Below are 25,840 nucleotides of genomic sequence, written 5' to 3' on the forward strand. Positions count from 1 at the left end.
CTAATGCCAGTTTTCTTTTGCTTCCAATTGTCTGTCAGTCTCCTAGGACTGCATCCTCAGGACATATAAGCAGGTTTTTTCTTGTGTTTTTTTTTTTTTTGGGGGGGGGGGGGCTTTTTGGGCTTGTATGGAAAAACTGTGCCTCTTGAAGCTAGATTTATCAAGCACCAAGATATGGCTGTTTAGTCAAGAAACAAGCTTCTATTTACAAAGGCTGGCCTAGATTTCATTCTATATTTTAACAGTATTCCAACTTTAGATATGTACTAGCTGCTTTCTTAAAATTGCATAATTATTTCTGAGCTGGGTTTACAAGTCACTTAGCCCTCCATTGTCCCAGGTACAATATATAACTTAGATTATGAGCCCATTAGGGACGGTGCAAAGTACCTATAATAGAAATTGCAAACTGCATAGTCACCTCAGGGATCACTTGCAGTATATCAAGTGCTGAAAATAAAGAAATAAACATAAATAATGTATTTGCCTGTCCTCTTGGCTATTGCTGGTCTCTCTCGACTCTCTCGTTCTATAGTTTAGCCTCTATATTCCATCACTAACTTTGAATTCTGCTATTTGGTTGAGGCCTTTCTCTATAACATCATTAGCAGTGCTAAAGAAGACCGAGCCACAAAGCTGCAATTCTGATATTTACGGATGACATATCTACAAACCATCCTCTCCAGATTGTGAAGGGTAATTACAGGTTACATCTCTTGACGAGCCCTCTAAAATGCCAACCCAAAAGGGCTATTCAAATTGTAAATCTCTTCCATCTTCCTGACTACAGATGTCAAATTGGTCCCATTGGGCAAGAGAGAGGGGAGAGATTTTACTCCAGATACTTTTTAGAACCCCAAAAGACTGGAGGATTTGTACTTATCCTAGACCCAAATTCTCAGATCTGTTCCTGCAATAAATGTTTAACAGGAGAAAAAATCTAAATGATTTCCATGGACACCAGACTTCTGCCTTTACACAGAGAGTAACTGGCTGTGTTCACTGGTCATCAAGGAGGCTTACCCTTATATAAAGATACCCCAAAATCCCTCTGTGCAAAGTTGATAAACATTCTAACCAACTCATAACTGTTATTGCTCAAAAGGGCCTTTTACCAAGTACTGCGTGAAGGGTGTGAAGACTTATGCGACCATGACTCTCTGGATTCTTATCCTTAATTCCTTGTTGATTATTTTTGTAATAGTTCTTTCATGCTGAAAGTGCAGCTTGTATTGTATAGATCAATGGAACAAACTCCTACTTTAATGTATTCTGAAATGTATTTTGTATATAGCAGATTGCAAACAAATATACAAAGGTGTGAAGACTTCTACAAGCCACTGTATAGAACTGAACCAAAGACAGTTTCCAGGATGAGATAGTCTGGAGCAGGGGCTGATGGGATTTCTGGGAAAGGAGGCTATATAAGAATGGAAATCTGGCAGCAGCATTAACAGTCCCAGGAGATGCATTCCAGGAGCCAGTACCTGAGGAACAGTTTCAGAAGTAAGATGGCACCCTAAAGATGGCACTTAAACCTTACATTTTCCTTACTATCCTGTTGCTTATTATAATGCCAATCTTTGTTTAATATTTTACTGTTTGTACTGTTTAAATATACTATTTGTTCTGTAGTCCTACTACAGCATAAATAAGCCACATTGAGCCTGCAACTGGTGGGGAAATGTGGGATATAAATGCATTAAATAAAAAATAAAGATCCAAGAAGAGACTGGCTGTAGACATAGATCACACTGATCTCCCTGCCATCCAGGAGAGCTGTGTTCTAATACTGTGTCAAGGAGTACCTCTGAGGGGAGATGAAAGAGAGAGCGGAGGAGTTCCTCTAGAACTAACAGAGCCTGTATTGTCCTTTTCTCTTTCAGCATTCCTGTTCACTTCAATAACAGGCATCCAGCTAAGCTAGCCCCTGCTTTCCAGAGCCATAGGATAGAGGCTTTGAGAAACTGGACTTTGGAGCTGCCGAAAAGTGAGTGGTAAAAGTCTCTGTGTGTAACTGTACATACAGATAAAGCTAGTGACTGATCATTCAACAGATACCTGATCAACTAAAGTAGATCCTGCAAAATCATACCCTGCTAGCCAGGATATTAGATAGCACTGAAATAGCTAGATTTGGACCGTGTAAAGCACGGTTCTTCACTGCAAGGCCCATGAACCAATGACAGCCCCACAGATAGATTTCGTCAGTGGCCCCCCTGTTGCCTTTTCAATGGGGTTTCTTTTGTTTGCATGCCTGATGGAATCCTCATTGGCCTGCGTAAGTGAAGAAAAGGAAGCTTCCACATGGGCCAATGACAGAACAAGGCAGGGAAGACATATTCAGAGTGTGTAAACACTCCTAGAAGGTGAAGGTGGAAGCTAGGCATGCAAGTTTACTGGATATTACAGCTGGGCTGCGGGGTGATAAATGCTGAGAAGCTACTTCCATGCATGCTGCTCTCTGCACGGTCTGAGCCCCCATCTGGCACTAAGAAATGGAACATTTGTTAAGAGGGGCTCACTATCACCTGGGGTACAGAGGGCTTGGTGTGTTTGCTCTTAGTAGAGTCATGGTGTGTTGCCTGGAGAGGAGTTTCTGTGAATCATGGAAGGATGGCACCTTTCAATCTCCTCAGTTTTCTAGTCTTCTCTAGCACTAACCAAATCAGGTCTTTGAGTAGTTGAGAAAAGGACAGAAGGACTGGGGAACTGAGAGACAGGGACCCTGGGGACAGGCCAGGGTGTCACTGACACATGTTACTCAGCAATGTGATTAGTCCACAGCTCTGAACAGGAAGATTTTGTTGCTTCTCCGTGAGGCTCCTTTCATTTCAAAGTTGCCTTACTTAAAGATTAGTGAAGACCATAGGAGCCGACTCTGTGGGTGCTGTGGGTGCTTGAGCACCCCCAATATTGAGAAAATTCCTTGTATGTGTCCAGGGAGGAGTTATTTCCACTGGACTTAGCACCCCCAATAATTTTGAAAAGTCAGCTCCTATGGTGAAGACCAATGTGGTCAAGCGTTCAGTGTACACCACCTAAAGACCTCATTACTCAAAAATCACCTAAAGCCTAGTGGAAATAAGAGATTGCAACAGAACAGGCCACACTAATCTCCTACACAGGGGCTGTGTTGTATTTTTCCACTTGCCTAGATTGGACAAAAAAGCCGTTTTCTGGATCATCCTGTTCTGTAATAAATGGTTCAAGGGTACTGCTAATCCCATTGAACTGGTTCCCTACTTAATGCTGAACTGTAGATTTTTTTTTCCTGTGCTAGCCTTACACTGCCATCAGTTTACACAACATATTACAAACAAGTTATGTTTTCTGTCACTTGCATACTTGCTTAGTCTTAAATTCTGTGTACTCCCTGTGCATGCCTATCCCTTATTAAATTTTCTTATGTTTCTCAGCTGATTAAGTAGAATTAGTTCATTATATTATACACTGTGTTGATTGTTTCTGACTTGGGGGCCTTGGGAGAAAAGGAAGGTCATTATGGTTTTGGACGGTGAAGAAAACCTTGGGGTTAGAACAAGCTGGATTCTATCAAAACTGTATCCTTAAGACCCTCAAGCAGAAGAAAGGGTCTGGGTGGAATTTCTCTCTGTGGTGGCCTACCCCCTCCCTTGGCATTAATTATATTGCAGCAATTACTGGGGGGGGGGGGGGGGGGGACTATATTAGCATGGAAAGTTCCACATGCCTGTAAAGATTTGTAGTCTTTACCAGAAAGTTCTGGAAAGTTAGTTTGTGCTTAGGATCAATCATGGTCATTCGACCCACTTGTGTGAACCTTGTTTTTTTCAGTTAAATATCTGTTTTTTTAGTCTGATCTCCCTTTCTGATATTTTCTGTATTTGCACATAATGATACTATATGCAGAGACTGAGGTAACTAACTGACTGGATGACACCTGCATATTATCTATTATAAACTGAGGATAGCGAATTGAACCTCATACTGTGTTCAAGCAAAATATCCTAGCAGTAGGGATTGAAGCCACCACTTTGAACCTGGGACTTCGATGGAGCAGGACACTTCTTTTTAGGTAAAACTGAAAACTATTTGGGTACAACCGAAAACTACTGCGTATAACTGAAGATTTTTTTTTTATATATAATTCAAAAATTAAAAATCATTCAGGTTAAGTTTTCACATATTTTGATGCTGATTACAATGTTTTATGGAAGCTCATTTTAAAATAATGGAAGTAAGAATGCCAACAGTAGTCTCAATAGATGTCATGCTGTACAAATACCTTGTATTTGGAATGCAGTGTTAACCCCTGAAGAAGTCAACTTTTGACGAAATTCAAATTGAGAGGAGGGAATTAGACAGAGTCCAATTGTAAAAGATAAATGATTTAATTTGAACTGCTATAAACTTTTTTCCATCACATTTTAAGTGCATTTATTAAAAGAATAAAATATAAAAGACAATAAGATTGAAAAGATTGGCCGCTGTATAAGGACTCGAACAGTGACAGAACAAGGGGGTACAAGGGAAAATGTTTTTAATAACTCCTAACTCCTTTTCTGAGGTCTTTCACTATTATTTTCCCATTGTTTTGTGTTAAAATTTCTTTTACTGTTACCTAATCATTATATCTAGAAGCTGTATTTTATACAGGCAGCATAGGCACCTATATACCTTTATAAAGGACCCACAATGCATGCAAATGAACAAATTTACACCTGCTCTGAGATAGACATAAATGTGCACATATGCACGTCCATTGCAATGCTACTCATGGGAATGTCTAAACACAGCCTGCATGTAAATATGCGTGTTACTGTCAGTATACACACTTAAAACATTTGGCTACAGAGACATGATCTTAGAAAAGCATTTTTTTCCACATATGAAAGAGGACTTACACATACAAAAGCCTTTCTAAAATGGCCTCCTAAATGTGCATCCTTAAGTGTAATTTAATGTTGATGTCTCAGTCATGCTCCCTCTCCCTCTCCTCCAGAGGTGCTCAAGGCTCTAACCCCTCCCACCCCCCTCTCTAGTAGTCCTATATCTCCTCTTCCCCTGCTTCCCCCCCCTCCCCCAGGTAGCCAACATCTCCCTTGTCCCCTCCTGTTCAGTATCTCATCACTCCCTTCCCTGCCTACCCCCTCCCTCAGGGCCAGCGGTAAGGGTGGGCAAACAGAGCAATTGCCCTGAGCCCCCACCTCACTGGGCGCCCCAAACATGCCTAAATTTGAAAGTGGGACTATCTGCAAGTAAGCTTTGGGGCCCTCTCCCTGGCCCCCATCATGTCTAGCACTGGCCATGCCCCCTCTGTTCTAACATTAAACCTTCTCCTCCCTATCCCCATCCCAACCCCCCCAGGATCAGTATCTCATCTCCCCTTCCTTACCCCAGTCCTGTGTCCAGCACACTCTTCCTGCTGCTACAGCTTAAGTGTTACTGCCTCCCCCAGATGAAGAACTTCCTGTCAGAAGGAGGCAGACGTCTGCAGCACTTGAACATGGGCCTCCATGCAAGGCCCTGCACTGGTATGAAATACCTTCGAAGCAGCCTGGGAAGTGATGCAACAGAGACAGCAGCAGGAGCAGCATGCTAGATGTGCAAGTGGAAGGGGAGATAAAAATATGCTCTTCTGTTGCACTGCCACTCCCTAAATGCTGCTGCCCCAAGCAAATGCAAAATCTGCCTAGTTACTCTCCTCTTCTATGAGGAAAGGCTAAAGAGGTTAGAGCTCTTTAGCTTGAAGAAGAGATGGCCGAGGAGATGTGAGAGGTCTACAAAATCCTGAGTGGAGTGGAATGGCTAGACATGAATCATTTATTTACTCTTTCAAAAGTGCAAAGACTAGGGGAAACTCCATGAAGTTACATAATAATATATTTAAAACAAAAAGGTAAAACATTTTTTTCCCTCAACATATAGTTAAGCCCTCAAATTTGTTGCCAGAGGATGCAGTAAAAGAATTTATAATGTAGCTATGTTATAAAAAGTTTGGACAAAATCCTGGAGGAAAGATCTATAAACCATTATCAAGGTAGACCTAGGAAAAGCCACCACTTATCCATGGGAATAGGTAGTATGAAATCTTGCTACTTTTTGGAATTCTTCCAGATACTTGTGACCTGGATAAACCACCATTAGAAGCAGGATACTGGGTTAGATGGACTTTTGGTCTGGCCCAGTAATTCTTATGTTCCTGTATCCTAAGATCTGCTCATTTCTTTCTAGAGTTGCCTTCACGTTTTCTAGTTAAGCAACCTGTCCCAAAACTTTGCATCTGCATCAGTTTCTGTGAGTTTTCTGACAGGCAGAGGTGGTGCACTGAGATTAGCTTGCATTGGAAGAAAGAGAAGAGTTATGCAAGTAAGTAGTAAACCTGTGTTAATTTCATGCACAGCCCTAAGGATGACATAAACTTTCTGTGCTTAACAGCCAATTACACCACTGCCACCTCCTCTATTCCAATACTGTTCTTAACAAGCAGGCAAGTGCTGCAATGCCTGATCCTCTCTCAGAAGGCACCTAAGTGCCACACTCTAGGTAACCTGTGAAATGAAAAGGGAAAACCATAATAGCTAAATACAGTTACAACATGTGAGGTAACAAACACTGAATCAGATTAAAAAAAACACAAAACTAAACAATCATAATGATGCCAGATACAAAAGACAGCGAGTAGATCAATCCAACATCCTTTTAAAGATGTAAACTTCTATATCTTTAAAAGAACTATCAACATAAAGTTTCCATATCAAAAATACTTGCTTTTAAGAAACAAGTTTGGGGAACTGGCATGTGCAGAGACATACAGAACAGCAAAGAGAATAATGGACTAATCAGTCATCAGATACCTTAGAGCTTAATTAATCATATGTTCAGGAACCATTAAAAATTATTGGACAACCATCAGGAACCTTCATCCAAAGCAGAGAAAACATCACAAAACTGTGCACAATTTGAAAAACTGATACAAATCCTTTTACTTTGGAATTCGGGTATATGAAGACTCTTTGTCTTAGTGTTGATAAAAGACCGCTGAAGTGACAAGCCTCACTTTTCACTGATGTCAATATAAATCTTTCACTTGGTCTTTGTGAATAGGGAAGAGAAAGTCTCAAGGCCCTTAGGTGGCGCTGTTGCTTTAAGTGCTGAAGTCAGACTGAGAAATGGCTATATTGTAAAGTTTGTATGTGATGCTTCTCCTACCTTGTATCTGTCTATAGGGTCCTCCTGCTGCAGTTGGCTCTCTCGCATACTCTGATACTCTTTCTCATACTTCTTCAGCTTTTTTGTGGGTACCTGTGGAAAACATGGTAAGAATATGCCATTAGAAAATGGACTCCAAAGCAGCTTTCCACAAGCAGAAAAAGTCAGGAGTACCCTGCAGACCTTGCAAGGATTGGCTACTTTCTATGACTCCAAGATCAAAATGTGATCAGAGTGCCAACAAAAGCAGTAAATGTTATACAACACACCACATTATTCAGCTGGTCACTAGTGCGTGTCATCACTTCTAGCATTCTTACCAACATGGCAGCTTCTACAGTAAAAATCTCAGCATTACCACCACATGTGTATAATGTTCACTTCAAGCAAGATATTTAATCTGACAGGGCAAGCAAAGCTCCTCGTCTTTTAAGAAATGAAGACCTGTGTGGTTTAGGTATATAGCATATTTAGTAATTTATTTTCCTAAATTAAGACTGTGTAACTTTTGTGCTGGGAAAAAAAAACAAACAAACCTGAAAACAGAAAAATCAAAGAATCAGACAGGTGAAGTACATTTCACCCCATCACAAAGCATTAACACTACTAAACCCTTATTGATAGAGCTAGTCCACAGCAATGAAGATGCCTGTGAACAGGGCCATAGCGAGTAATATGCCGTTGGTGTGGCCACAAGGGAGGCTAGGATGCCAAAACTGCCTCCCCTGTTTGACCAACATCTCCCCTTCCCCTCCCTCTCCCTGTGCTCCACAAATGTATTTATCCTTCTCCCAAAAGCCCCCTGCCCTCAGAAGCCTGCTTCCCAAGACTCCAACCCATCCTGAAGTCACAAGACTACCACTAGAGATTGTGGCCGCCATTTTGAACCCAGAGCCAGCATGGGTAGCAGCGCATTCTTCAGGTAGGCTGGGACTGGGAGGAGGTGAATGATTTTTTGGATTGGACTTCTTCTGGGGAAGAGGCAGTTTGGGGAAGGATGCATGGCAGGTTTTCAGGGGGAAGGTTCTTCCAGGGGTCAGTGGGGGTGCCATGTTGGGCAATTGCAAAGGGCACAATTATAGCTTGCTATGTCCCTGTCCATGAGTCTCATCTTGTAAAGTGATGGGCTTGTAAGATGATGAGGTCAAGGATTATTATAGAAGCAATGCTTTGGGACCATTCCTCAACTCGGAGCTGGGAAGCACTGAAAAGTGCCGCCATTTTAACTATGGAGATTTCTCTTTAAACCCTCATCCAACCTGACTTCTATAGGGAAGATTGGAATAGGCATAAAACAAGACCAGACAAAAATAAACAACAACAAAAGGTTATGATTTTAAGGTTTACAGAAAATTCTATATAGTCTGATTGGCTACAAAATTATTTTTTAAACCAGATTTTAGGTTTACAAAATGATGAGATTTAGGGAGGAAGTTATCAGTATAGGCTACTGTTAAGTCGAGTTATTTTAGCACAAGGTCTCATTACATAAAATGGGACCCTGTGGTAAAATAACCTGACTTAACAGTAGCCCACATTGATAACTCCCCCCCTCCCCCCCACACACACACACACCTTATTGTAATATCAATCTTTACAAATTAGCATCTCTACAGGTTAACTCTAATTTCTGTTCTTCTCCCGCACTGGATTTCTGTAGCTTTCACCACATGCATACCCTTCAGGAAACAGTAATGATGGGAAATAAAATACCTCAAAAGGCCAAAAATAAATCTATGGTAGTCCAATGGGGTTTTGTCAAAATGAACACATACTATCATTTTCTAAACTGAGAGAATGATTATCTCAACAGATGCAGAACAGTACAAGGGTACTGCTAGACCATCTGTTTCGGAGGTGGCTTCCAGCATGGCTGTGAAGTGTGCTGCTTAGGTCTTGGTTGGTTTCCTTATAGATACAAATTATTATTAATACTAAAACAATACTAAATAAATAAATAATACACGTAGACCAGGTTTCAAAGACACCAGCTGCATATTTGAGCCACCAAGCTTGTTTTCCCTCATGCTAATCTTCAGGGAGTGAGCGCAGGCTCCCAGATCAATGTGTTGCTAGGATACCTTCCAAGCAGATTTATCACACGCTGTTAGCTGGTTGCCTACCTGCATATCACCACCAAATTAAAGTCTAAAAGGGAAGAAACATAAGGGGTTTGGTTTTTTTTCTTTTGTGCTAGTACAACTGTTGCATTTACAAATCTTACTTGTATTTAATTAATTTTAATAGGGTGTTGCATTCCTTTAAAACAATCTGAAGGGGCAGTTTAAGGTGGTATTAGGTCCCCAGATACTGGCTGTTTCACAAACGATAGCGTGGTACAATGTTTCTAAAGATGACACGCCTGAAAGCAGGCACAGGATATACGAGGGTCCACATTCATGGGACGACTTCCCTATGAGGAAAGGCTAAAGCGGCTAGGGCTCTTCAGCTTGGAGAAAATGCGACTGAGGGGAGATATGATAGCGGTCTATAAAATAATTAGTGGAGTTGAACAGGTAGATGTGAATCGTCTGGTCACGCTTTCCAAAAATACTAGGACTAGGGGGCATGCGATGAAGCTACAATGTAGTAAATTTAAAACGAATCTGAGAAAATGTTTCTTCACTCAACATGTAATTAAACTCTGGAATTCGTTGCCAGAGAATGCGGTAAAGGCGGTTAGCTTAGCGGAGTTTAAAAAAAGGTTTGGACAGCTTCCTAAAGGAAAAGTCCATAGACCATTATTAAATGGACTTGGGGAAAATCCACTATTTCTGGGATAAGCAGTATAAAATGTTTTGTACATTTTTGGGATCTTGCCGGGTATTTGTGATCTGGATTGGCCACTGTTGGAAACAGGATGCTGGGCTCAATGGACCTTTGGTCCTTCCCAGTATGGCAATACTTATGTACTGCTTCCCATTTCCCAGTTTTTAATTTATAACCTGGTAGTACTACTACTAATCATTTCTATAGTGCCACTAGATGCAGATAGGGCGATCGAGAGACTGAGCCCTCAGCCATCCCCCCCAAGGATCGATGCTGCCCTGCTGCTGCCTCCATCTCCCCCCCCCCCCCCCAATCACTACTGCTGTCGCCTCCCTCTCCTGCTCCCAGGCCACCGGCACCACAGTCCCCAGTCTCCACCTACTTTCCCTCAGCTCCCTTCTGCCTGCCATTTGACCCCCTTCATTAAAAAAAAAAATCTTGAAACTGGAAGTGCAGCGCCTTCTGTGTGAAAGTGGCAGATTGCCTTGGGCAGGTCTTCCCTCACTGTGTCCTGCCCTTGTGGAAATAGGAAGTTACATCAGAGGAGGGTGGGACACAGTGAGGGAAGACCCGCCTGAGGCGATCTGCCACTTTTGAGATGCTTTTTTAAATGCAGGGGACCGGGTGGCAGACAGAAGGGAGTCAAGGGTAGGCAAGGGGAGACTGGGGACTGTGGTGCAGGCAGCCTGGGAGCAGCAGAGGGTGAGAGACCCTGGTGCTGCCCCCCCCCCCCCTTCAATGAAGCACCTATTCAACATAGCATATGGCTTACTGCAACTGCAACAACAGAACCAGCTTGCCCATTCAAAAGTGTACGGCAGTGATTTTAACATAGTAAATGATGGCAGATAAAGACCTGTATGGTCCATCCAGTCTGCCCAACAAAATAAACTCATTTTACATGGTATGTGTTACTTTATATATATACCCGAGTTTGATTTGTCCTTGCCATTCTCAGGACATTTTATATACAGCTCTGACGGTTTACAATGACCAACCAATCCCCTGGATTCTATAAACCGTGACTGAAGTTGCACTCACAAATCAGCGCGTAGCCAATCTGCACATTCAACTTAATTGCTTAACAAGCTAATCAGTGTCGATAACTGGTCACTAACAAGCAATTATCAGCACTAATTGGCACTAATCAGAATTTATCCACACAACTTTCTACGCATATTCTGTAAAGTGCTGCGCATAAATTCTAATGTGCAGATCACAAAAGGGGGTGTGGTCATGGGAGGAGCATGGATGGGTTATGGGCGATCCTCAAAATTACACTCACCGCTATAGAATACGCCAAAGTTTCGCACAGGCATTTACACCAGATTTTTGTTGGTGCAGATGGTTGCGCCTAAATTTTAGTCACTGGGACAGATGCTACATATATTCTATAAACTGCGCCTAACTTTAGCTGCGTAGTTTGCCAAGAAAATTGAAAGCCTCTGCTAGGATTCTCAGTGAGTCTACTGACAGTTCAACAGGAGCATACAAACTTGTCCTCTCCTTGCACAGATATATGGGACTCTTTTAATCCAATAACGGGCCTCCTGAGAGGCCTTCAACGAACCACCTGCTTCTTGGACCCCAGAATACCCTGGCTGGAGAGTTCCTCTTAGACTCTGGTTGCCTATTTAGCCTTAGTTTTATCCTGCATCTAGAAAATAGGTGTGACTTTTATACAGCATACCTGTCTGCACTTACTTTGGCCCAGGTATAGGCATCTATGTACCTGCTCTAGTCAACTCTGTTCCTAGCTGAATACTCTGTCCATGTACTTACTATCCAGCCTGATAGGTTCCGCTAGCTCCACCTTTCTAAAAACTGATTTGCTTTTTTCTTGTCTCCTAGAGAATGTTCGAGTCCTAGGAGTGGAAAAGATCAAATGATTTTTCTGTGCCTTCTTGCTAGTTGACCTCTGTTACCTTGTATTGCTGTAGCACATGAATTAGATGTCTGCAGTGAAAACTCACTGAATAGCTCAGGAACATTATTCCTTAGAGGGTCTGAATTTTGATGTTTTGTTTTTCTCTAGTACCATGATGTCTCACCTAATGCAGTGTTCAGTACCAGCAAAGTGTATTGTGATGCGTTGCCTGATGTACCTGGAACAAAGTTTGGGCAAATGATGCAAACCTCTGGATAGCAGATGTCATGCTTGCTCTAAAAATCTGAAGTCTTAACAATCCAGATAAGCAAGTGCTCTTTCAGGCTGAGCCTTTTCGGCCTCTCTACTTTCCTTGTTAGTTATATCTTCTAATGAGCTGTGCATGCCTACAGACAGCAGTGGTGGCTGAAACTTGAAGCCTACAGACTGCAGAGGTGGCCGAAATTTCAGGATGGAATACAAGTAAGCTGGATCTTTAGTATGGCAAAGCTCCAATATGTTTGTCACATAAAACATGGCAACCCTGTGTCCTTTAACCTCTAGCATTTTTTTTATTGCTCCCTGAAATTGTTCTTAGGGTACATGTTTGTAAAAATTGTTGGGCTTTTGTGTATGTAAGTCTTAGTGCTGTTGTTATGTGTAACCTGTTCAGTGCTTACAGTATAAGGCCCAGAGTTAACTGGGCCTGCTCCTGGCAGTGTGTGCACTTGTCCTACAGACTTCATTTTATTCAGGCCTGCTTGCTTCAATGTTGGCTAGAACCCCCCCCCCCCCCCCCCCCCCCCCCCCCCCCCCCCCCCCCCCCCCCCCCCCCCGCAGTATGCAGGAGCTGGTAGTTCTGACTGCCTTCCACTATTGCAAAGAACATCAGTGAGCACTGAATGGGTTGGAGTCTAGGTCAGATCAGCAACTCTGACATATGACCTGCAGGTGGGCAGGCTGCCAGCAGTGTTTTAACAACTGCATCAAGTCCTGTGTGGCTGTATTTCCAGAACAAAAGGCTGGGCTCTCTTTCCTCCACCTGAGTGGTACTTGGGCAGAGGGGAAAGGGAAGACTGGACCATGGCTGTTTTTCTGGTATTTGTACAATGCATGTACATCATGTGACCTTCTTCTGTTATCTTTGGAATCTTGAGTGGTTTGGGGAAGAGGGAAAGTTTCAATGCTGTTTGAGATCACTGGTTGTATTGTTGGAGATCTCTGAAGCAACAGAAAGCTATAGATCTGGCTTGAGTGACACTTGTACAGATTGTCTCTCTGTAATCCTTACTGAAAGCACCATTTCTGTGAGAGGAGAAAGTTTCAGTCACTACTCATCAGTGACCCCTACTGGCTGGATAGGAAGCCTTCACTGACTAGGTAACAGAGGAAGCTGCAGCTGGTGGCCCCTGAGGCTTACTTAAATTGGGAGAAAATCTGTAGGTAGTTGTAAAAGAAAGCTTATGGCACTGTAGTTCAATGAAAGGAGCAGGAGGAAACTGAAGCAAAAATATATCTTTATGACCACAGTTCAGATTCAGATTTGACTCCTCGCCAACCTCATATCCATGTCTAGCAAAGAAAAGATTCCATTGGTCAAAAGAACTGTCGATCCAAAATGCTCATTCTACACAAAATTCTCAGCATCACCCTGGAAAATGCATCACCTACAAAATAAAAAAACTTTTTTTTTCTATTACCATTCCTTCCTCTTCTCCCTCACATGTTTTATTTGTAAGGACTCTCTGGTACTCACTTTAACACTGGTTATCACAGGGCCCCCCATGGTACACAGTCATCATGCATAAATCAGTTACTGAATTAATCACTGGGGCATGTGATACCCAATCATTAGGATACTTAGGGCACCTACTTACTAAGCTGTGTTAGCTGTTAATGTAACAACTAATAATTGCTAACAGTTAATGACACACCTTAGCAGTTAACTAACTCATGATAAATGCCGCATTAACAGCTAACAATTAACTTGGTTGAGTTTGGTGACTGCAGAGATAGTTAGTGTGCATTAAATGTTAATGTGGCACAGTTAATCCCACCTGAATAGATGTAGTTAGTGCATTAAATGATTCCTGATGCAGTTAACATGTAGTAAAGAACTTTTCTCTGTGTGAACTGTATAGGAAGATGCTTGGAATGTCCTAAAATGTAACACATTAACTAATACCTTAGGGACGTTTAATAAGTAGAACTTTTTGTTATCCTGTCTCATATTTGTTTCCAGTTTTTCTTTCTTTTCTTTTTCAGCATATTTTGGACATCTGAAGAACTGCTGTAAGTTTCTGGATTCCCCTTTGAACTAAATTGCCATTCTGAGCTATCTGGACATGGATTTTGCATTTAATATCTTTTTGTCACAGACAAAGCTGTAATATCATAAAGACTATCATATAAATCATTCATCTCTCTAGAAAGTTAAGTTTCTTACATTTCAAAAGATATAGGTATAAAAATGAGCCCTTTGCTACTTATGCGATAATGAGTGGAGTAGAAACTGCAGATATTGAAAGACAGGTGCCAAAAATACAAAGGGGAATCCACAAACTGCATTTTTTGGATAAAGAATGAGATTTAAAGCCTCGCTTTGTAAAGTACTTCACATACCGGCTACTTTATATATCTATATCTATCCATTTATTTTTTAGTAGCATTTCCAACATTATCATCTGAAATCTCATGCTTTTTGGAGCTGATGTGCACCTGCTATGAAGCAGGAACAAAGTCCATAGTATGGAAGCACCCAAGGTGCAGAACAATCCCCATATTTTCAAACCTAAATTCTGAAGGGGACTCTGGAAAAGGCAGATACTCTGCTACCCACATATTTTTCAGTACAATTGGCAAAATATGGACAGGGATTTCAAAACAAAGGAGTGGCCTAGTGGTTAAAGCACTGGTGTTGATATCCAGAGGTGGCCAGTTCAAATCCCACTACCGGCCCTTTTGATCTTGGGCAACTCACTTAACCCTCCATTGCCTGAGGTACAAACTTAGACTGTGAGCCCTCCAGGGACAAATACCCAGTGTACCTGAATGTAACTCACCTTGAGCAACTACTGAAAAAGGTGTGAGCAAAATCCAAATAAATAATAAAATAAAAAAAACAAACCACCTATGTCCATACTCTAATCCAATGGATCCCAAACCTGGTCCTGGGGGCATCCCAGCTAGTCAGGTTTTCAGGATTTCCACAATGAATACTCATGAGATAGATCTGCACACTGTGGAGGCAGTGCATGCATGCAGATCTCTCTCATGAATATTTAAATTTATTGTGGATATCTTGAAAACCTGACTGGCTGGGGTACCCCCAGGTCCAGGTTTTGGAACCACTGATCTCATCCCCAACCCTGCCCCTAACTGGCATGACTAAAAATATGTGCACATTGTTGGCGGACAATTTTTAAAACAATTTTCAGGTTATTACCTATTCAAGCTCCATATGTTATTCCCTAATTACAATATTCAAATCAGATTCTAATTCTATCAGTGGATTACAACAGATTTGTCCAAGTTTAGTCCAAGCAGGCTAGGTATTCATAATATCTCTAATGAATATGCATAAGAGAAATTTGCATGCCTGCTCTTCCAATGCACACATATCTCTTTCATGCATATTCATTAAGGATAGCCTGAAAACCTGGTGTGTTTGCAGCCTCAAGGACTGGGCTTGGACAAGCCTAAAAATAGGCATTGCAAATCCTTTAATTTCATTGTCTGGGTAGGTGAGTGCAATGAAAGCAGTAATGAACTCAGTAATGGCCTTTTATGTAATTATGTACACCTTATTCTTGGGCACTAGGCCACTAGAAATGAAATGTGGAATGTAGCAACTATGGGTGTATAATTATAGAACAATACCAGCCCTGACTATGCAATGGTTCTGTAAGGAAATGTCTACAAGCAGATTGAATCGGAGCCCATCAAAGCCAGTGACTTGTGATCTACTTCTAAAGGTGATAAGTTTCACACCAAGGTGATAAGGTTCTGGAAAGAATTCAACTGCTAGACATAATCTGAAATGTTCAAGCAGGTATTTAGATCATGTTTTCCCTTTCTCTTTTGACACACTGCACTCCAGAGATGAACTAGATTGACATACATAGTTCAGAGAAAATGCTGCACCCATTAGGTAAATAATCTACTGCTTTCAGTTTTCAGTGGCTTCAAGTCAGCAGCTATAATTCTGCAAAAAAAAAAAAAAAATCATCACAAAAGGGGAGAGGCAGTGCAGGAAGGACAACAGTGAACTGAACAGAATGTTATAATTTATGGGTGGATCTGTAAACCAAGTTAGTAACACTGGGGCCAATATAAATATCACAGATCCTTTTATTTTTTTGCTTCGGTATTTAGAGTTACAAAACCGGTAGAACAAATAAAAAGGTAATGAAGCCAAATAGCAGGATAGTCAGGAATGGCCCAACGGAATCTGATATTCTAGGTCAGAGGTGCTCAATGTTGGTCCTTAAAGTTCGCAACCCAGTTATCAGGTTTTCAGGATTTCCCCAATGAATTGCATAACATCTGCATGCATTGCCTCCATGCATGCAAATAGATTTCATGCATATTCATTGTGGAAATCTTGACAACATGGCTGGGTTGCGGACCTCAAGGACCAAAATTGAGCACCCCCTTCTCAAGGTGTACCTTCAGCAGTGCCCCTCCCCTCCCCTCCCCCCCCCACACACACACACAGTGAACCTTCATCTACCTGCTGCTCCATTATTTTTTTTAATATTAATATGAAAAAGCCTGCATTTATAACAAACTTATTACTGGATTTAACACCTCTCTCCCTCTGAACCCCCCACACTCCCCCTACTCTCAAGTTTAGGATTTCTCCCCCATTCAGTCTCTCTTTCCTCCCTTTCTCTGTCCTGACCTTCCCCCTCGCTTTCCCCCTCGGAACCAACAACTCTCTTCCTCCGATCTGCTTTCTCTGTCCTCCCCCACTCCACTGGTTTACCATCTCTCTCTCTCCTTTTCCCTCCCGCGGTCTATTCTATACTATTAGAGTCTTATATAGCATCCGTTATTCCCTAAAGGATTCACAGCAGTTAACAAGTAAAAAGGTTCTCATACATCACAGGAATTACCACAAATACAGTATAAACCAAGCTAAATTCTTTTTAAACTACGTAACCTATTATTTACGTTAAAAAAAGAAAGGTTTTAAATGCTTAAGAAAAGATAGATATAGGCAATTCATTCCAGATCCGTGCTCCATAGAAAGGGAAAGAACCCTCATAAACTGACTTTAACCTAAAATTTTAAAACAGGATAATCCAACTGCAAACGAAGAAAAACAAAACTTGTGCATCTTTGCCAGCAGCTACAGCGATTAAGCCAGGCTCTCTCCGGCCAGCCCTGGGGCCTTCCCTCTGCCCCTTTCTGCTCATGCAGCAACAGGAAGTTGCATCAGAGAAGGCAGGCCGCACAGAGGACATGCCCTGGCTGAGACTGAAGGAGTGGACCGCCGGATACTGTTCGAATACTATGCATACTACTGAGCAACAGGACAACCTCATGTTTTTGGGCCTACTGATGGACTTTTACTTATGCACTCTACCTCTGCTTTTGGCTGTTTAGCCACACCTTATTACTGCACTGGACATTTGTGCCTTATCCAGTTTTACTGTTTACTAACAAAGAAGTTTGCTGTTTACTAATGTACAGACAGAATGCAGGGCTATTAGACATATAGCTTGTAACAGTAGTTTGCAAGGCCTATACAAGACCAGCTTGCACGTAGCAACGCCATCTGAATAGGCGACCTTGGAGGGTGCTGACACCCCCCTGCATTCCTGAGCCGCACCTTATCTCCTGTGCTAGAAAGGAGCATTGTGTGTGTGAAGAATAAGCTGCTAAGTTTCGTTTTTATTGCCAGTATCATTTCAGTGTTATGACGTGTGTACGTGCTGGGACTACAATTTTGTACTGTAAGAACTACAAATGTTTACTGCGCATGTCGGTTGTGACGTGTAAGGGGCCAAATGCGCAGGCCCAGTAGGGAAGTATAAATGTAAGTGTCAGATGATTTATGACACACAGTGTCCCGAGGCTACTCGGTGCTGTTCACTTGCTAGCAATAAAGTTGCCTTGTTTGGAACCAAAATTTGCCTTTCGTCTCCTGATTTCCCACCTGTTTCATTGGCGACCCAGATGGGACAGAAGTAGAAAGGGGAATCGGATTATATTCTTCCCCTCCCCCACTGCGGTCGGATCGGGTCATCGACCCCCACCTGAGAAGGTGGTGAGTGGCCACCGCTGATTTCAGCGTCCATCTCCCGGAGGAGGGTCGATCAACTCTGCCTGACTGTAGGGGGGGCTGTGTGGTTCTGGCAAGGCACCTTTTCCTTTTTCTTTTTTCCTCTCTGGAGAGGCGCGTACGACGGCGCGGCCTGCGAACACGGCGGACAGGCGAGTATACTCTACGTAGTGACCGGCCCAGTAAGGACCGAAGAAGAGGCGTGATCACCCTCTTTTAGCCAGTGACTAATACGGACTATTGGTATACGACTAGGTCCCGAAACTCACTAGGCTCTGGCGATGAAACCGAGCGGCGAACGAACGGGGGGGTTTCTTGTGGTGTATGAAAGTGTGTGAATGGGCTTGCAGTTCCAGGCCGGGCGACCGCGTCCTGGTCAGGCCGAGTGTTGACCCTTTTGTATCTGGTGGAACGAGACCCCTTACTCCTCCACCGCCCCTTTCCCCCCTCTGTCCGTCACCTGTCCTTTGGCACTCAGGTTAGGATGGGCGGGGGTGGGTCTTCACCGTTAGATTTAATGACAGAACACTTTAGCGAAGTGTTCGACCAGGATAAATGTAGCAGGGCCGGGATGATACAGAGATGTCAATTTATGTGGCCAGGGCTAGGAATTGCTGAATGGCCCCCGGGAGGGTCATTCGAGTATGAAAAAGTGGCGGCGGTCATGAATATCGTTATAGTCGAGGGAAACCCAGGCTGTCCCGAGGACATTCCGTACATCCAAGCATGGTTGGATGTAGTCCGGGATCCGCCGGCTTGGGCCCAACGGAAGGTAGAAAAAGCCGCCCTCATGGTGGTAAAGCAGAGAAAGGGACGGAAAACCAAACTTAAAGCCCTGCCGACCCATGCCTTCGCTCTCCAAAGCTCGGCAACCGCTGCCGTTCAGAAGGCCGCAGGGACCGCCCCCATACGGCCGACCGCCCCTAGCGTAGAAACCACTGAGACCACGCCCCCTGCTACCATTGTCAAGACAGGAACTACGCCTAGTACTACCAACACACTTTCTAGAACGAGACCCCCAAAGAAAACCCTAGGGAAAGTTCAGGGTTTGCCCGAAAAGAAGCCCCCAAAGGCCCCGATACTTGCTACGGCGGAAGCATACGAAGATGATATCGCGCCACCGCCGTATGCCCCGTTATACCCTGACATCGTGAGCCTGGAGGAGGGGCCGGATAACGCTGAGGCTTCCGGGTCGGAGACGGAGGCCGGAGAGACGTCCCGTCCAGACTCACCCGAGTCACCTGGCCCCGCAACCATACGGAAGAGTAAACGGGTGGTGAAGAACATTACTCGGTTCCCCCAATCGAGTCCGCGAAATGCCCTCCCTGCGAGCAAGAAAGGGGAGGCCACCAACTTATTCCCAGTTCGACAGTCCACCACCTATACCCCTAACCCGGCGGAAGGGGGGGGCCAGCCCATTGAATCAACAGTTTACAGCCACGTTCCCTTCTCAAGTGCCGATTTGTATAACTGGAAATTCCATGGGCCGTCCTACGACCAGAAACCCGAGCAGTTGATAGAGCTGGTGGAAGGCATTATATACAGTTATAACCCGACTTGGGCAGACCTTAGGCAGTTGAGCGCCCACATCCTGACCACTGAAGAACGCCGCCTTCTACAACAAAATATGGAACAAGCCGTCCGGGATGCGAATCCGGCCCATGCCAACTTACAGAACCTAATAGAAACGGAGGCGCCCATCGCTGCTCCCACGTGGGACTACCGAACCGCCGAAGGCCAAACCTTTATCCGCCGATACCAGCAGGCGTACCTGGCCGCCTTAAAGAAGGGGAAGCAGAAGGTTACCAACATGGGAAAAATCCACAGTGTAGTCCAACAAAAGGACGAGAGTCCAGGGGACTTCCTTGAACGACTTATGGAAGCATTCAGAAGGCACAGCCCGATAAATCCCGAAGACCCTAAGAACCTCCCAACCGTGGTTATGAGTTTTGTTAGCCAGTCAGCACCGGATATACGAAGAAAGCTACAGAGAACGGAGGGGTTCGAAGGGATGAGCCTCAGCCAACTGAAAGCTATAGCTGATCGCGTATTCGGATATCGCGACCAGGAGGAGAAGGTGGAGGCCCGAAAGGAATCGACCAGGCGGATGCGGGAAAAGGCAGATGTGTTGGCCACGGTACTGGAGGAACGCCTGAGGCCTAGACCAAGGGGGAGGGGCAGAAAGACAAGAGAGGCACGGTCCCCCTTAGGACGTAACCAGTGTGCAAATTGTCGAAAAGAAGGACACTGGTGGGCTGATTGTCCAGAGGAAACACGGGACAGCCCGAGAGAAGAGGAACCAGGGGACCGGCAGAGGGAGGAGGAGACGGGCGACCATACAGGGGCCCCCAGACGAGGCAGGGGAAGGGGCCGAAGAGATAGAGGACGGGATGACCGGAGGGAATGGCAAATGGCTGTGGACGCTACCCGAGATAGCACAGCATGAAGGAACCGGGAGGGCAGAGTCCCCACTGACCCTCTGGTGGAAATTCGGGTGGGGACAGAGTCTATGAAGGCCTTACTAGACACGGGGGCCCAGCGATCTGTTATCACCACTGCCATAGCCCCAGCCACGAAAGAAACTATACCAATTGTGGGAGCCTCCGGGAAATCCCTTGCAGCCCCCCTCCTCAAGGAACGCCAAGTCCAGATTGGAGGGACGATGGTGTCTCACCAGTTTATACACATCCCCGGATGCCCAGTCCCCTTGATCGGTCGAGACCTACTCTGTAAGCTCCAGGCCACCTTGAAGTTCAAGACCACGGGTGAAGTGGAAGCTCATTTCGAAGATCGGCCAGTAACACTTATCTGCCCAGTGAGAGAAGAATGGAGACTACACGTTCCCCCAACTGTAGGACCTGGCGACTGCCATTACGACCAGAACACCCCTTTCGCCCAGCAGAGGCGAGCCATAATGGATGCGGTGCCTGATGTATGGGCAGAAGCGAACCCAGGAGGACTGGCCGTTAACGCTATCCCCATCTGGATTGAGCTCAAACCGAATGCTCAAGTGGTTAACCAAGGACAATACCACATCCCCTATGCAGCTCGGCATAGCATGCAAACTCACCTACAGAAACTCCTCCAACAAGGGGTCCTTAAACCAATTAGATCCGCATGGAATACCCCATTGTTGCCCGTTAAGAAGCCAGGAACATCCGAATACAGACCCGTCCAGGACCTGAGGAAAGTCAACAACCAGGTAGCCGATATAGTTGCCCTCGTACCAAACCCCTACTCCATCCTAGCCCAAGTGCCATCTCAGACCAAGTGGTACAGTGTCATTGATCTGAAGGACGCCTTCTTCTCCATCCCTCTTGCTGCCGACAGCCAGAAGTTGTTTGCCTTCACGTGGGAAGACTTACAGACGGGAACCAAGCAGCAATATACGTGGACCCGGCTTCCCCAGGGGTTCAAGAATTCCCCCACCCTCTTCGGCGACCAACTCGCTCAGGACCTGAAGACGTATCAGGACGAGTATGGGCCGGTCGTCCAATACGTGGATGACCTGTTGGTGGCCCGTGAAACGTACACGGACTGTGCAGAAGCTACCCTTTACCTCTTGAAAACCCTGGAAGCCCAGGGGTACCGGGCCAGTCGCAAGAAGGCCCAGATATGCGAGATCGAAGTCGAATACCTGGGTTTCCGCCTCCGAGAAGGAACCCGAAGGCTCGGTACCCCCCGCACCCAAGCTATCCGCAACCAACCCACTCCTGCAAATAAGAAGGAATTACGGGCACTCCTCGGAGCCGCTGGATATTGCCGCATTTGGATCATCAATTTTGCTATCCTGACCCACAGTTTGTATGCCAAACTGAAGGGGCCTGAACTCGAGGGCCAAGACCTCCAGTGGGAGAAACACGAGCTGAAAGCCCTGCAGGACCTCAAGGAGGCCCTTGTGGCCCCACCAGCGCTCGGACTGCCAGATGTGACTAAGCCGTTCCACTTGTTCGTCGACGAAAAGAAGGGATTGGCACTTGGAGTCCTCACCCAACTAGTCGGCACCTGGCAACGCCCTGTAGCATACCTCTCCAAGAGCATGGACAACGTGGCACGAGGATGGCCGGGCTGTCTCCGAAGCATTGCAGCGGCCTGTCTCCTGATACACGAGGCCAATAAACTCACGTTCGGCCAAACACTTTTTGTGACCACACCCCACGCCATCCGCGGCCTACTCGAGAGTCACGGACCCAGATGGATGACCAACTCCCGATTGGTTAAATACCAAGCCCTCTTGTGCGAGAATCCGGAGGTGCGGATCTTGGACACGACCAACCTCAACCCGGCCACTCTCCTTCCAGCCCCCGAATCGCCACTCCACGACTGTGAAGAAGTAATGGCCACTGTGCATTCTAGTAGACCTGACCTCAAGGATCAACCCTGGCAAGGAGGCATCACCCTGTTCACCGATGGAAGCAGCCAGGTGATAGAGGGAATCCGAAGAGCTGGCTATGCCGTCGTGTCGGAGGACCATGTGATTGAAGCTATGGCTCTGCCGCCCGGGACGTCAGCCCAAAAAGCGGAGCTGATTGCCCTCACCAAAGCCCTTATGTGGGCTGAAGGAAAAGTTGTCAACATTTACACCGACTCCAAATACGCTTTCCTCACCCTCCAGGTGCACGGAGCCTTGTACAAGGAGAGGGGATTTCTGACAGCTGAGGGGAAGAGACTTGCAAATGCCACTGAGATCTGCCAATTACTCGAGTCAGTATGGAAGCCGAAGAAGGTGGCTGTGATGCACTGCAGGGCCCACACTGGAAGAACGGACCCTATCGCCCGGGGAAATCAGCGGGCAGACGACGCTGCAAAAAGGGCAAGTCAGCTCCCCTACTCCTCTCACCCTCCTGACCCCGTACTCGTCGTCCAGCTCCCTACGGAGACCCCTATCTACACCCCCCAAGAAACGGAATGGGCCCAACAAGAGGGTCTACAGTCACGCAATGGCTGGTGGATACTACAGGATGGGCGCATATGGATACCCGAAGCCTTGGCCTGGACGGTGGCCAAGGAGGCTCACGACCGCACCCACCTGGGAAGGGACGCCCTGGGGCGCTTACTTGAGAAGACCTACTACATCAACAAACTATCCCTGTGGACCAAAAACGCTTCCAGCCGATGCGCGACTTGTGCCCGGAACAACCCTCGAACGGGGCCCGGCCCTATGCCAGGACATGTTCTCCGAGGCACCAGCCCTTTCCACGTGTGCCAGATTGACTTCACACACATGCCCCCGGCGCGCGGCTACAAAGCTATCCTCGTCGCCGTGTGTACCTACACCGGATGGATTGAAGCCCAGCCCACTAGAACGGAGATGGCTAAAGAAGTTACCTCCCTACTGCTTCATCAAATCCTACCCAGATACGGCCTCCCCAAGCAAATAAACTCTGACAACGGTCCCGCCTTCGCTAGCGAAGTAACACAACAGCTCAGTACCAGACTGGGCCTCGATTGGAAGTTGCATTGTGCCTGGAGACCCCAAAGCAGTGGAGTAGTGGAGAGGGCTAACCGATCCCTGAAGAACCAGCTAGCCAAGCTATGCCAAGAAGCAAAAGCCAAATGGCCCGACCTGCTTCCACTGGCCTTGCTGCATCTTAGGTGTACCCCCAAGGCTACCGGCCTTACTCCTTACGAGATGATGTATGCTAGGCCACCACCACTACCCTCCTTTCCCGACTCCTTGCAGATACAGGGTGAGAGTTCCTTAGTGAAACAGATGAGAGCCTTACACCAGGTAGTGCAAGACATACAGCAGTACACTGAAAGAGTAGCTCCCTTGGTCCTCACCAGTCCTACGCACAGGTTCAGGGTGGGAGACGAGGTCTGGGTAAAAAAGTGGGATGAATCTGACTGCCTAAAGCCCAAATGGAAGGGGCCCTCCCTTGTTCTCCTAACGACCTCAACCGCTGTTAAAATTGCAGGAAGCCCAGTGTGGATACATTGGACCCGACTGAAACCTGCTGCTCCCACTAGCAGCACCCTGAAGCGTTGGACTGCGCACCAACATCCTGACGCTCCATTACGGCTGACTCTAAGAAAGACGTGAACCACCAGATTCATGCCTGCCCAGCAACAGGAACTCAGTTTCTGGACCCACTGCGTTTTTGGCTCTCTCTTTATCGCAGCCTTCATCGTGGGCCTCATTATCTTCTTGCTGCAAAAGCTCGGATACCTTCCACCACATATATAATGCTGACCATCTTCCTTCTCCTGTGTGCAGTCCCGAGCTATCCTGCCACCCTGAGCCTGAATTGCACTGAATGTTTGCGTCTTGTGCGCCACCGTATAGAGGGAGGATATCACCTAGTCACTACCCTCATTCACCAGACGCAGCCCCCGGAAGGCGATTGCCGGCTTCTCCCGACTTGTGCCCTCATCACTCCGAATGGCCTCCAACAGTTCCACAGATGCCTCCAAGGAAATCTCACTATCTGCCATAGCCCTACCAAGCCGAGATACTACAATATCACCCTCAGCGTTGGACTCCCTGCGTATGTGGCCGGGCCTCCGGGAGTAGAGGGAGATGGCATTCTGTATTACATAAATTCCACTCGCATCCTTGTTGGTGGCATCCAAACTGTAGCAACCCTAACCTTCGACGTCTGTGCCGCCATGGATAAACACCCTTGGTCTCGCAAGTGTGGCAGCCAGAGTTGGCGAGAGGCATACGTTAATGACCACAAGTATGTCTGCCCCTTCAGTCCAGACATGAGATGCTGCTCCCCGTGGGTTTGGCTCCCATGCGCCGGCGACACTCGAGCCTCGGGCTGGGACCGAGTATGTGCTTATACGGGAGGAGGATATGCCGGATGCACCGGCCTGGGCGAGTTTCGTCGAGGTTCTGGTAACTATGTGTCCCTAGACTGGCCCATTCGAGGACACGACGTGCCATGGAGAGGGACGTGGGGCCTCGGCATTGACGGCGGAGGAATGGATCCGTTGACATATATTACCATATATCAGAGTCTCGAAACTAAGCCTCCTACGCACTATCAGACTACTGTCGTTGGCTACCAAGACGTATTCGATGAGATCGCCCGTGCTGAACACACTGAGACTAAATTCCCCATTTCCCCAGAAGCCCGGAATATGTTTCTCAACTTGGCGGAAAACATTGCCCTCTCCCTGGGAATTGCCAACTGTTTCGTCTGTGGAGGCACCGACATGGGTGAACAATGGCCTTGGGAAGCGAGAGAGATCCGACAGCAAACATGGGATGCACTCAACACCACCAACATTACCTTTCCCCAGCGGCCGAAGCCGTATGAATGGGCCCTGAGAACAAATATCATAGGTACCCTCTGCGCTAGTCGAGCGCCATCGAAGCGTTACTCTGTACCAGTGGGAGACTCTGCTTGTACGGGGGTTCTTCAGTATAATGGCAGCCGGACGACCTGGTGGCAAACGGACAACCTGCCCGCCCCGGAGCCTATCTGGACAGAACCCACCTTGAACACGACATGGACATACGGAGGGAACGCCTCCCTCAAGTGGGTAGCCCCGGCGGGCTACTACTATATCTGCGGACGCAGGGCCTATGAACAACTCCCGACCCGCTGGTACGGTACCTGTCTCTTGGGCACGGTCCGACCTAGTTTTTTCCTTCTGCCCATACAAGTCGGCGAAACTTTGGGTATCCCCCTATACGTGGAAAAGGGGCCTGATAACCCTGCCCGACGAAAACGGTCTTTCCCAATCATCAAGCCCAAAGTCCAAATTGGAGA

General features: G+C 46.0%; 1 protein-coding gene across 6 annotated transcripts in view; it reads right to left on the bottom strand.

The window, feature by feature from the left end:
- RABGAP1L (RAB GTPase activating protein 1 like) overlaps positions 1–25,840 on the bottom strand; it is an 803,631-nt gene that overhangs the window by 63,736 nt on the left and 714,055 nt on the right. For all 6 annotated transcript variants that reach the window (XM_030206422.1, XM_030206421.1, XM_030206423.1 and 3 more), the window contains one exon: positions 7,195–7,287. In XM_030206422.1, the coding sequence (XP_030062282.1) occupies positions 7,195–7,287 (93 nt within the window). The remainder of the gene's footprint in view (positions 1–7,194; positions 7,288–25,840) is intronic.

Source organism: Microcaecilia unicolor, chromosome 6, assembly GCF_901765095.1.
Source record: "Microcaecilia unicolor chromosome 6, aMicUni1.1, whole genome shotgun sequence".
Classification (NCBI taxonomy): domain Eukaryota; kingdom Metazoa; phylum Chordata; class Amphibia; order Gymnophiona; family Siphonopidae; genus Microcaecilia; species Microcaecilia unicolor.